The sequence below is a fragment of the Rhinolophus sinicus genome, chromosome 5 (genome assembly GCF_057876585.1).
Source record: "Rhinolophus sinicus isolate RSI-liver-muscle chromosome 5, RSI-T2T, whole genome shotgun sequence".
NCBI lineage: Eukaryota > Metazoa > Chordata > Mammalia > Chiroptera > Rhinolophidae > Rhinolophus > Rhinolophus sinicus.
Window position 1 is genome coordinate 75,902,296 of NC_142505.1, and position 12,957 is coordinate 75,915,252.

At 39.4% G+C, this 12,957-nt stretch overlaps 1 protein-coding gene across 2 annotated transcripts in view; it reads left to right on the plus strand.

The window, feature by feature from the left end:
- Positions 1-10,948, plus strand: part of SLC22A4 (solute carrier family 22 member 4) — a 40,158-nt gene extending 29,210 nt beyond the window's left edge. Inside the window, exons 6-10 of one of the 2 annotated variants that reach the window (XM_074313485.2) lie at positions 1,291-1,391; positions 3,207-3,421; positions 4,197-4,379; positions 6,759-6,894; positions 9,558-10,948. In XM_074313485.2, the coding sequence (XP_074169586.2) occupies positions 1,291-1,391; positions 3,207-3,421; positions 4,197-4,379; positions 6,759-6,894; positions 9,558-9,633 (711 nt within the window). In that variant the 3' untranslated portion in view covers positions 9,634-10,948. The remainder of the gene's footprint in view (positions 1-1,290; positions 1,392-3,206; positions 3,422-4,196; positions 4,380-6,758; positions 6,895-9,557) is intronic. The other variant, XM_074313486.2, reaches the window with a different exon arrangement.
- The last annotated feature ends 2,009 nt before the right edge of the window (positions 10,949-12,957 follow it).

The following is a 12,957-nucleotide window of genomic DNA, read 5'->3' on the forward strand; positions in this document are numbered from 1 at the left end:
GCACTGGATACAAGAATGTTCTTGTCCTGAGGTTTCCAAACCTGGCTGCTTATCACAATCACCCAAGGGGCTTTAAAATACAGATTCCCAGGCCTCTGGACCCCAGGGAAGATTCCAATTCAGCAGGTTTCTGGTGGGGCCTGGCAGTCTGCATTTTCACAAGGGCCCTGTGGAAGCACTAAGTGTTAGCACAGGCCTGCGCCACAGGTCCCCTCTGTGCGAGGCGTCACTCCCAGAGCCCTCCAGGAGGGCCTCTAGTCCCTCCAGCTGTGCAGGGGCTTTGCTTCGTTGTCATAACAGTAGAGCTGCACACTGCAAATAGTGTAGAAAAAACAAGGTAATATGCCTGTGAGCTGTGTGAGAAGGTTTATTCCTGAAAGAAGGATGTTATTATCTGGGGAACGCCTGCTACAGAGGCAGGGCTGGCACCCTCACTTCATCATAGAATCTCCTTCCTCAGCCTCTTACTGCACACGTACCATAGGGCCACAAAGTCCTTGTATTTTACCCCAAAGAGATTTCCCACCTCAGAGCCTTGTAGCTTTTTATTTCAATTCTAATAAGCTTGGTTATCTAGATTCCTAACACATGTAAGTTAACTTCAGTAAATTAAGAGTGAAGGAGGGAAGCCCATTGACAGTAGTAAGAAATTATCACTCACCGCTGACAGCTAGCATCTTTTCCTCAACTGTGTAGTAATAATATTATAGTTAAAATCTACTGGGCATTTACCATGGTTCAAGTACTATGCTATGCTTTATGTATATATGTGATCTCACTTAATCTTCTTAACAGCCAACTATTGTACCCGTTTTACAGAGAAGTAAACAGAGGCTCAGAGAAGATAAATAGTACATTGCCCAAGGTGTGCCACGTCTGTTCTGGCACTGAGACAACAATAAGAAAAGTATAAAAAGCAGGGACCTCAAGGCAGTTTGGGGCTTTATGGCCCTACCCACACAACAGACTCTCAGGATCACAGCTCAGGTCACCCACAGTGATGAGCACAAGTCAAGGAAAGGCAGTGTTAGGAGTCAGACTTTCCTATAAAGAGACAGTGGAGCCAATGTTATACATTTAAAAGGCTTCTGTCTAAAATGGGCCACAAACATTTTGAAGTGGTAGAATTAGGCATCATGTATGTAGATGCCCTTATTCCCCACAAATTCTAGACTTCTAAGCATATTCAAGGCCAAGTGAGCGTTACGTGTGTAAGTTTTTCCCACACCATCATGGCCACAGATACTTCCTCACTACCTCTTCATCTCATAGTTATTTGCATTATTTTAGCTACAGGAGCTAAAACCCCTGAAGCAGCAGAAAGCTTTCATTCTGGACCTGTTCAGGACGAAGAATATCGCCACCATAACCACTATGTCTTTGTTGCTATGGTAAGTAATGAGCGATCTGGAAGTGTGACATGCTGCACAGAAGTAGGTGATGGATTTTCTTTTTTTTCTTTTTTTAATTTATTTTTTAAATTTATTGGGGTGACAATTGTTAGTAAAATTACATAGATTTCAGGTGTACAATTCTGTATTACATCATCTATAAATCCCACTGTGTTCACCACCCAGAGTCAGTTCTCCTTCCATCACCATATATTTGATCCCCCTTACCCTCATCTCCCAGCCCCCACCACCCCCCCGTGACGGATTTTCTTAATCCAGGGGAACCTCAGGGCAAGGCCTGTGTCGTCCTGAGACAAAATAAAAGTTATAAAATTCTAAGTTGTTTGGAAATGCCTCAATTCAATTCCTAGAACTGGATACTGGGAAGAGAAAAAAAAAGTCACAGGGAACAATATTAAAGTCTGCACTACTCTGATCCACAGGGAAAGGGTCTCCCCTCCCAAAGGTATTGGGATTAAGATAACGATGTCTCCGGTTCCTGAAGCCAAGATGCTAATTCAGCTCCTACTTCCGGAAGCTGTACTGGCAACTGAACAGTGAGGTTAGAATAACCTGAACCTCCACTGCCTGAATTGGGGTTTTGACAGGCTTTTCGCACTTGCTAATTATAAACCACCAAGTGATTTTAAGACATAGAAATAATTAATTGACTTTTTAGACTAGATTTAATAATGGGTCTGCAAAGAAATGAGGAAGAAGAAGGAAAGAACATGCCTACCCCACAAAAAAAGGATGATTACCAGACCTAGCAGGTCCAGCTTGCAGCTCATCTGTTTTTGGGGCCGTCCTGTTTTACAAATCGAGGAAATCAATGACAGAGCTTAAGATTCAGATTCAGCAAGTGTGTCCTAGGCCCCCTTAGCTCTTACCTGTCAGCAGAGTCCCAGTTTTACCCGTGCTGCTCTTATTACCAAGTGTGAAAATCACTAAGGTTCCTAGAGCAATGAAGTTTCATGTTTTTGTTTTGTTTTGGATTAGCCCTTGTGCTACCCAACCTAGCAGCGTATGTATAAAAACATCCAACAGTGTTCCTGAAAAGACTTTTCAGCTAGCCTCTGCTTTTCAGTCATGTTAACAGTAAACAAATTTCTGCACAGGGGAGTCTGCCTTAGTGCAGTTATTTTTTCCACAGAGAAGCTTTTACGTGGAAGCTAACTGATGACAGGATATGCAATGTGCACTTTTTGATACTTTGAAGCATTATGAGACTTTCATTCATCTCCCTAAAGTGAGGTTTACTAAAATCAATCAGAATTTACCGTAAGTGCATCTCATGGTATTACCTGTGTTTCTTCTCCTTCTCCTTCTCCTTCTTCTCCTTCTTCTTTTGAAAGAATGAAGTCCGGATTTTATGTTCATTGACATGACTGACGTTCTTTCTTCAAATAATAGCTCTAAGGAAATGAGGGTGTGCAAACTGTTCAGGAAACACTGAAATGTAAAATTAACTAGACCAGGATAGGTATTGTTGGCTATTGGTGTATAATATTTAGACTGTGCTGTCCAATAGAACTTTCAGCAGTGGTGACAATGTTTCATATCAGTGTTGTCCATTGTAGTAGCCACGTGTGGCTATTAAGCAATTGAAGTGTGGCTAGTGTGACTGAGGAACTGACTCTTCAATTGTATTTAATTTGAATTTATTTACTTTTCAATAGCCATGTGTGGATAGTGGCTACTTAAAGGAAAACAAAATCTAGACAATTTCTTGACCGTTATGCATTTTTAGAGTGATTCAGGCCATCCTTTTGTCATTTTTGAGGGTTTTTTGTTGTGTTTTTTTTTGTCTTTCAGGATGCTAACATCAGTGGGTTACTTTGCATTGTCTCTCAACTCTCCAAATTTGCATGGAGATGCCTACCTGAACTGTTTCCTCTCTGCCTTGATTGAAGTTCCAGCTTACATTACAGCCTGGCTGCTCTTGCGAACCCTGCCCCGGCGTTACATCATAGCTGGAGTACTATTCTTGGGAGGAGGTGTGCTTCTCCTAATTCAGTTGGTACCTGCAGGTAAGAAGTTGACCGATATTAACAGCTTAATGGAAAAGATCCACACCTTGATTTAGGCTAATTATTGGTCACTGCTCTCTGTTTATGTAGCCTTTGCATCATAAACTATTCATCAGTTAGACAAGTGATAGCTAATGATGGAATTTCCTGTGTTTAAAACAACACACCTCAAACAGATGAGTTTATCTGGGGGAATCAGAACTCATTACCTGAAGAGGAAGGGTAATGCTCCCAGTCGCCCTGCTTCACAGAAACATTCATCTAAACCCGCAACCTCTTTCTTTAGGTCACAACCCTGATTCCCAATTTCTCAGTACTTTCAAACCTTTTCTCTGAGGTGTACATTCAAATGTTGGAGTTGGTAGTACATGCCCGTTCCAGTACATAAATTCAGTGATTTTTTTTTTTATGATCTGTAATGTTTAAGTAGTTAAAAAGCACACGAAGGGACATACGCTTCCCTTTTCCTCTTATGTCTTTCTCACATTATTAAAATGTTAAGGTGATAGCTTATTGATGTTGTAACAGATGATAGTGGACAAGGGTCACTGAACGCATAAATGATCTAGGTTAACAGTATAGAGAAGCACAAAGCAACCCTTCATTCTCCATCTTTGTCCATGTCAAGTACTAAGACATTTGAAGAGAAAGTGTTATTTGTGTAATATCTTTACATTATAAAAACATTCCTATACAAGCAAAGAGGACAAAGCAACTGAGTTAAGATCATAATACTTCTAAAAGTATCTCTGTTTACACTGGGTCTCTTTTCCAGATTATGACTTCTTGTCCATTGGTCTGGTGATGTTAGGAAAATTCGGGATCACCTCTGCTTTCTCCATGCTGTATGTCTTCACTGCAGAGCTCTACCCAACCCTGGTCAGAAACATGGCTGTGGGGATCACATCCATGGCTTCCAGAGTGGGCAGCATCATTGCTCCCTACTTTGTGTACCTTGGTGAGATGCATCTTATCAATTTGTTCTTTTTCTAAATATAAAAGGAATATATTTTCATTGTGAAAAATTCAAATGGCATAGAAAGTACTGGAAAAAGTACAAGTTCACCTCCTCTCTCAGATCCTCAAATCACAGCCCTAGGAGTAACTAATATTAACACTTTGGTGAGTAACCCTTCAGACATTTTGTTTTGTACAACATATATATATACATACATACAAATATATATATATATATATACACATATATATACACATATATACATTTTGTTTTTGTTTTTAAAAACCACACAAACAAAATTATATATATATACTGTTTCACAGCTTTTTAACTCAAGATTGTATCAGAATATCTTTGTTGGTATATATATATAGCTCTTTTACCTTCTTTTTAGTTAGTACCTTCTCTTCCAATGTATGTATATACATAATGTATTTAACTAGGCTCAATAGACATTTAGGCCATTTCCAAGTTTTTGTTATTACAAATAATACTACAGTGAGCATTTCCCTATGCCCCTACACCCTTTGTTCGTTTGATTTTTTTTTTCCCGTTTAATTATTTTGGATTCCTGGATTGCTGGAGCAATTTAAAAATTTCATAGATATTGCCAAATTGACCTCTAACTGTTGTACTAGTTTACAGTCCAGCTATCAATACATGAGATTGCCTGTCTCTCCGTATCCTCACCAACAATGGGGATTGCCCAATTTTTAATAATTGATAATGTTATATGAAAAATGGGTATCATTATTGCTTTCATTTCCATTTCTTTAACTATCAATGCAGCTGAGCATTTTTTCATATATTTATTGACATTATTTTTCTTTTCTTTTTTTATTTTATTTTATTTTATTTTTAATTTATTTTTTAAATTTATTGGGATGACAATTGTTAAACATTATTTATTTTTCAGTGACCTGACTTTTCATGTCTTTTTCCCATCTTTCTAATGGTTTATTCAACTTCTTATTTTTGATTTGTGAGTCTTTGGAATCAAAAGAAGTTAGTCTTTTGTGTGTGTATATATATACACATTATACATACATATATATATATATAAAATATTTTTCCTAGTTTATCATTTACATTTTGACTTTATGGAAATTTTTGCAATGCAGGAAATGTTAGTTTTTTATAGTCAAATTTATCGGTCTGGAATAACACCCCAGAAGGGCATTAGTGGGATGTTTGCTGAATGCAGATCTGGCACTTGGAGCCTAACCAATCCTCATTAAGGACTCTACTGACAAGAGATGTAGACACACTGCCTTATTCTTCCTGGTCATCCATTGATTACCTACTGGTTCAGACACACACACACACACACACACACACACACACACACATCCCCAAAGAATATATGAATTCTCAGAAAAGTTACACTCAATCGTTACAGATAAAGAGAAACAGTATCCTACTTTAAACTGCTCAGCACAGCTGCCCTGAACAACACCCGAGAAAGCACATTGTTATATAGAGTGGTGTTATCTCTCCTTTGTTCTTCCCTGTGCTTTCAAACCATGCTCAGGTGGACCATCGGTACGTAAAAAATGGAGGAGTCCAAGACAGAGCTTTCTGTTCCACAAGGGCTACTCCTCTTAGTGACACAGTGGCCTCAGAGAAGTTTCAAGATTAATGTTTTCTGTGAAATAAAATCTTGGGTGTGTCGTTGCCCTGTAATCTCTGTATATGGAAGGGAAGCAAAATGAGGATCTATTATTCTCCTGAGTGGCAGCAAGTAAAGGAAAAGTAGAGTGGTTTTTCCAAGTACGTATAAAACAAAGACTTATAAATGCTGCAAAAAGACACCAAAGCACTGTGTTTTCACAGTGCCTGACATTTATTGATTTAAATTGGATTGAACACATTACTTAGATTTTTTTTAGTCTCATGACTCCGTGGACCTAGCTTTCCACGGCAGCCTACTGGTCTAGGGAAAAGCAAAGGTCACACCAGTCATAATGGCCAGTACCTGTGCCAGCAACATCCTGGTCAGCCTCCTTCCCTTTGATGCCCTCCCATTCCCCCCATCTCCAGTTATCTCCACCTTCAGAGGAGAACTTTGCTCGACAAAGATTTCCACCAAAGGAACATCTGTCACACATGATTAAGTAGTAGTTTAGAAAATACCAGTTGACATGAAAGACCTGATAATGCAAAATCAAGCAGGTAAATGATTATGGAAATGCAGAGACAGTGGCATCTGCAAAAAAAAAAAAAAAAAACCCAGTGTATTTTGCATACTTTTTATCTTCTGAAAATGTTCACATTCGAAACAGCTCTCAAATACTGTTTGCCACCTTTCCAAAATGATTCTCAGGAGCATCTGGAGAATCCCTGTATCTAATTGATGTCCTCGTGTCCCCTGCCTCACAGGTGCTTACAACAGAGTTCTGCCCTACATCCTCATGGGCAGCCTGACCATCCTGATCGGAATCATCACCCTGTTTTTCCCTGAAAGTTTTGGAATGACTCTACCAGAGTCCTTAGAACAGATGCAGAAAGTGAAATGGTAAGTGGCACTTAAAAAATAATACTAACGGGGTGGCTGGTTGGCTCAGTTGGTTAGATCGTGGTGCTCATAACACCAAGGTTGCCGGTTAGATCCCCGCATGGGCCACTGTGAGTTGCGCCCTCCTTAAAAAAAAAAAAAGATACCAAAATTTCTCAGAAAGAATAAACATGCAAGAATGTCTAGGAAGCTTCTCTGTAGAATAGCTTTGTCAAATAATAAAGCATATTATTAAGCAATGGTAATTAAAACACTGTGTGAATGGTATGGGAATAGAAATCCCTAGAATAGAACAGAGGTCAGAATGAAACCCAAGAAAATGTGAGAATTCAGTATATAATAAAGAGTAGCAATTCAAAATCAGTGGGGAAAAATTTGATTCCTCCATAAAAGGTGTTAGAACAGTCAGCTAGCCACTTGGGATAAATGAAAACTTGAATCCTACTTCATAATACATTCAGATAAATTTTAGAAAGGTTAAAAATTGAGGGCTAAAAATGTAAAATCATGAATGTACCAGAAGAAAACATAAATATTTTTATAAGTTTAGGGAAGGCCTTTCTCAGCATGATACGAAAAGCAATAAAGGAAAAGATTGATCTATCTAATTATGTAATTTTAGAAATTGTTGGCACAGCAAAAAAGAAATAATAAATAAAGACAAAGGTCAACAAGCCAGTGGAAAAGTACTGGCAACACACAATAGAGACATAGGGTTGACATACCTAATAAACAAAAAGCTCTTAGTGATCAGTGGGTAAAAGACCAAGAACTCAGTAGGAAGACTGGCAAAGGTCATAAACAAGCAGTTTACCAAAAAGAAAATTTCAGTGGCAGATTATATGTGAAAGAAAAATACCCACATTAATAAAAATATATAAAATAAAACAATTCAGTATCGTTTTGGGGGCTTATGAGATTATGTGTGTGGGAGGGGGAATTCCTCCTGATATCAATCAATTCTGACACCAACTGGGTGTTCCATAATTTAATTCAATTCTCACACTACGTACCTAGAGACAGCATTAGATTCTACAGGTTTAAGGGCTCTGTCACCTAGACTGCCCTCCCTTCAGATGCCAGTCGCAAGTATCAAGTCCCCAGGTAACCCATACGTCTGTCCAACTTGGCTACAAAGTCATATTTTCACAACCCCACTCCTGAATGAAGTTCGGTAATTTGCTAGAACCACTCACAGAACTCTGGAAAACACTTTCCTGATTGTTTTATCATACAGAATGCAAATGAACAGCCAGATTAGAGGTGCACGGGGTGAGGTTCTGAAGGGTCCAGAGTGCAGGAGCTTCTGTCCCTGTGGAGCTGAGGAGCGCCACCATCCCCAAATGTTCACCAGTTCAGCTCTCCAATCCCCAGTGTTTCGGGGGTTTTATGAAGGTTTCATCACATGGGCATGGTCAATTATTAATTCAATCTCCAGCCCCTCACCCCTCCACGAAGGTTGGGGGTGGGGTGAAAGTTTCAGGCTTTAATTTAAGGCTTGGTTTTTATGGCAACCAGCCCCTATTCTGTTACCTACAGGGGCCCAGCCAAGAGTTGCCTCATTAGATCAAAAGACAAGATGCAGGGCAGCCGGATGGCTCGGCTAGTTAGAGCAAGAGCTCTTAACAACAGGGTTGCCGGTTTGATTCCCACATGGACCAGTGAGCTGCACCCTCCACAACTAGATTGAAGACAATGAGCTGCCGCTGAGCTGCCGGAGGGGCAGCCAGATGGCTCAGTTGATTGGAGCGCGAGCTCTTAAAAACAAAGTTGCGGGTTCAATTCCTGCATGGGATGGTGGGCTGTGCCCCCTGCAACTAAAGATTGAAAACAGCAACTGGACTTGGAGCTGAGCTGCGCCCTCCACAACTAGATTGCAGGACAATGACTTGGAGCTGATGGGCCCTGAAGAAATACTGTTCCCCAATATTCCCCAATAAACAACAAAAAAAGAGAAGATGCTCCTATTACCCCTATCACTCAGGAAATTACCAGGGATTTAAGAGCTCTGTGTCGGTAATGGGGACAAAAGCAAGTATCTTTCTCTGATATCACAGATTGGCAAACATTTAAACGATAAGCAGTATGACAGGAGAAGTTTAGATTCTAGAATGAAACTGCCTGGCTTCAAATCCCAAATCTACTGCATAAATTTGGGCAAATTTAATTTTGGGGGCAAAAAATTTTCTTTAACTTCAGTATTCCCATCTGTTATATGGGAATATTTCCTATGGCGATTGTTATATAAGGTGTCGTGTTTTTAGTGCCTGGCCATGATAAAGATAAATCTGCATGTGAATGGATTCTGATCCCTGACAGAACACATACAGCAAAAGGTGCCCATTTCTGATAAGTTGTTTTCTTCTAATCATACAACTACTTCAATATCAACTTCAGCTTGCCAAGAACTTCATTTTTACCACTACCCTCTCCCCAGGGAAATTGTAAAATAGTGTAAATTCTTGGTTTTGTTTATGTTTAATTAAGAAAATGGTTCCAAATATCCAAAATCATAAAATACTAGTTCTAGACTTCCGAGGTTGTTATTAGAGTTACAATAACTACTTGTTCATTGACTGGAGAAATGTTTTTCAGTGTCAGTTTGACATTTTGAAGAAGAGTCTTGTATATTTAATTTTCTTTGGCACCTATCTTATTTTCAGGTTCAGATCTGGGGAAAAAACAAGAAATTCAATGGACAATGAAGAAAATCCCAAAGTTCTAATAACTCCATTCTGATAAAATTTGCACCACATTTGGTGAACTGAAAAACAGATACTTAAGACTTTGAAGAAACCAAAGCCTTGGCAGATGAAATGGATTGACTGTAACAATTGATGGACCTTGCTTTTGAGAAATGCTTGTCATATAGCAAATTCTGGAGCACTGTTGCAGATAATCTCCTCATTTTTAAAAACTAACCATTTCTAGAGAGTCCTCCTTACTAATTAATTCAATGAAATGGGTTTGTAAGATTTTTTGAAAATGTGTTGGTTAAGGACTGGTAAATCCATATAAAGATTAACATTCATTTTCCAAACATACAACTGCTATGCAAATAAAAAGAATGGCATTGTATTAACACAACTATCAGGTGACAACGGTGCACGTGTGTGTATATATGTGTATAAGTGAACCAGCACATTCAAAATTCTAGTTTTTGAAGTAAACTCATATACTGCTGTGACCAAATGATTATATGCAGCATTCCTAGCCAGAAATTTTTATACACTCCTGTGAGAGGAATTGATGGATGGCAGATGTTAATAGCGTTTTGCAAGTGAAATACAGAAAGAGATCAAGTAGCCTAGCTCATATGGCACAGTATACAGCTGTATCCTGTCCAACCAAGGGTGTATGTATCTGCTCAGCAGTAGTGGAACCTCAGTTCCATGAATGAGCATAGATGATGTGTGCTCACCATTGTCCTGTATCTATGAGTCTGTTTCTGTTTTATTTATTCAGTTATTCTGTTCTTTAGATTCCTCATATAAGTGAGATCATATAGTATTTGTCTTTCTCTGTCTGACTTATTTCACTTACCGTAATACCCACTGGGTCTATCTATGTCACGAATGGTAATATACTTCCATATTTCTAACGCATATTTTACGTCCTACTGACACACTGATCCTACCTTTTAATTGTGACTTTAAAGTCCATGAAGGTATCTTAGAATAGCTTATGCTTTGTCATTGGGGACGCAGGTGCACAGCTTCATGCACCCAGCCCTTTTATCTCCCCCATTGAGGCAGCCTTTCTAATCGCTGGTTCACCTACCCCGCTGGTTTCCTGTCCGGCAGAGAGCAGGTCCACGCTCTCCTTGAACCCACCAGCCATGACTGTTCACTCCTCTGTGCTCTTCTGGTACGTGTTACCCTCACTCAGTTGGGCTCTTGTTGCCCCCAGCCCCATACGGCTATCAGCCTCCGAGAGGCCAGGGAACTTACCTGCTTGTCTTGTTAGGCTCCTAGTGCTCCCTAGCATAGTGCTGTCTTGCGTGTAAAAGGCATTTGATAAATATTCATTTTAATTAAAATACTTTGTAACTCTAGACTGGTGAAAATGTTATGTTTGATTACATAAGTGTTTGAATTTTTAACCACGTAAATATAAAATGCTCTTAAAGCTTTTTCTAAATATAGAAAGTAAGGATGTGATAATTACCTTTTATTGCTGTTTGTATGGATGCTTTAGAGTTTCTAATAGTAAGATGACTTTTTTAAAAATATGTTTATAAAAATGCAAGTACCCAAATGATCATCTTTTTGGTAGTTCAAAGACCAAGTCGATCAATACATGCCAAAATTCAAGACATATTCCCGACGTTTAAAAACTACTTTTCAAATTAGGTCTACAAAGCAAGTTCCTGAATTTGCTTGTGAATATCAACCTTAGACTCACAGCCAATGCCACACTGCTCATGACAGTGACATAATAGAGATAGCCCATTAACAGGAATTCTATGGATACATGTTTTAGCACCTTTTCTTTTCAACATTTCGGGTAAGTTTTAGTAACTATAGTCATAGCATAAAATGTAGATAAGAAGTTAAATTGTTAGGAAATATACAAAATTATCAATATTATGAGAAGCATATAATGATATTCTATTTTTAAAATCCAACAGAATTAACTAAAGATTCTTACACTTGAGAGGTTCAGTTTAAGTGGTGGCATGTAAGAAATGTCCATAAGTCAGCCATTTTTACATACTAGAAATAACCAGGTAGAAAACATACTGGAAGAAAACAGGTTCCATTCATAATAGTCATAAAAACATAAAATACCTAGAAATAATCTTAATAAGAAATGCATAAAACCTACCCTATTTCCCCGAAAATAAGACCTAGCCGGACAATCAGCTCTAATGCGTCTTTTGGAGCAAAACTTAATATAAGACCGGGTCCTATATTAATTTTTGCTCCAAAAGACGCATTAGAGCTGATTGTCCGGCTAGGTCTTATTTTCAGGGAACACGGTAAGTGAAGAAATGACTCCATTTTATTAAGATGAATAGAGACATGCTATGATCCTGAGTGGGTAGAACGCTCTCCTTCTCATAGGGCCCTACTCTGTGTGTCCCCACCCTTGAGCTCTCTGACTTCATCACCTATTTTTCTCTCAGTGCTTTCTTCATTCGGGCTACCCAAGCCTTGCTCTTCTTTGAACATATTAGACACGCTCCTACATGTTTCCTCTTTTGGGGAATGCTCTTCCCAGGCATCTGCATAGTTTGCTGCACATCTTTGCTCAAATGTCACCTGTTAATAAATCCCTATTTTAAATTGTATCCTGTTCTCTGTTCTAACTGTACCCATCCCTGCTTCATTTTTCTCCATAGTTCTTATCACCCTCTGACATCCTAACTAATTTGCTTCATTTTGTTTATTGTCCCTCTCTTTCCCCATGGAGCTTACATTCCATACTGTATCCCCAGCAGTCAGAATAGTGCTTTGCACACAGTAGATGCTCAATAAATATTTGTTGGAAAAATGAATAAGTGTTTTATTATTATTATTCTAGTTAAAGGAGCAACTTAATTAGTAATTTTCAAATAAGAAAACATTGGGACCGGCCTGGTTGCTCAGGTGATCGGAGCACCGTGCTACTAGTGCCAAGGTACGGGTTTGATTCTACACGGGCCAGGGAGCTGCGCCCTCTATAGCTAAGATTGTGAACAACAGCTCTCCCTGGAGCTGGGCTGCCGCAGGCTACCGTGGGCTGCCGTGAGTGGCTGGAGGCCAGCATTAGTAGCCTGGCAGCCCTCGGGAGCACCAGCAGGTAGTCAGCGAGAGCTGCTGTGAGCTGCTGTGAGCGGCTGACTGACGACTGGCAACCGACGACTGGCGACCCACTGCCTCAGCCAGGGGGAGTGCAAGGCTCATAATACCAGCATGGGCCAGGGAGCTGTGTCCTACACAACTAGACTGAGAAACAATGGCTTGAACCGGAGGGTGGGGGAAGGCAGAAGAAAGGGAAATAAAAAAAGAAAACATTGGTCAATAAACATAAAAAAGTGTTCTGCTTCGCAAGTAATCAAAAGAATATTAATGAAGTGAC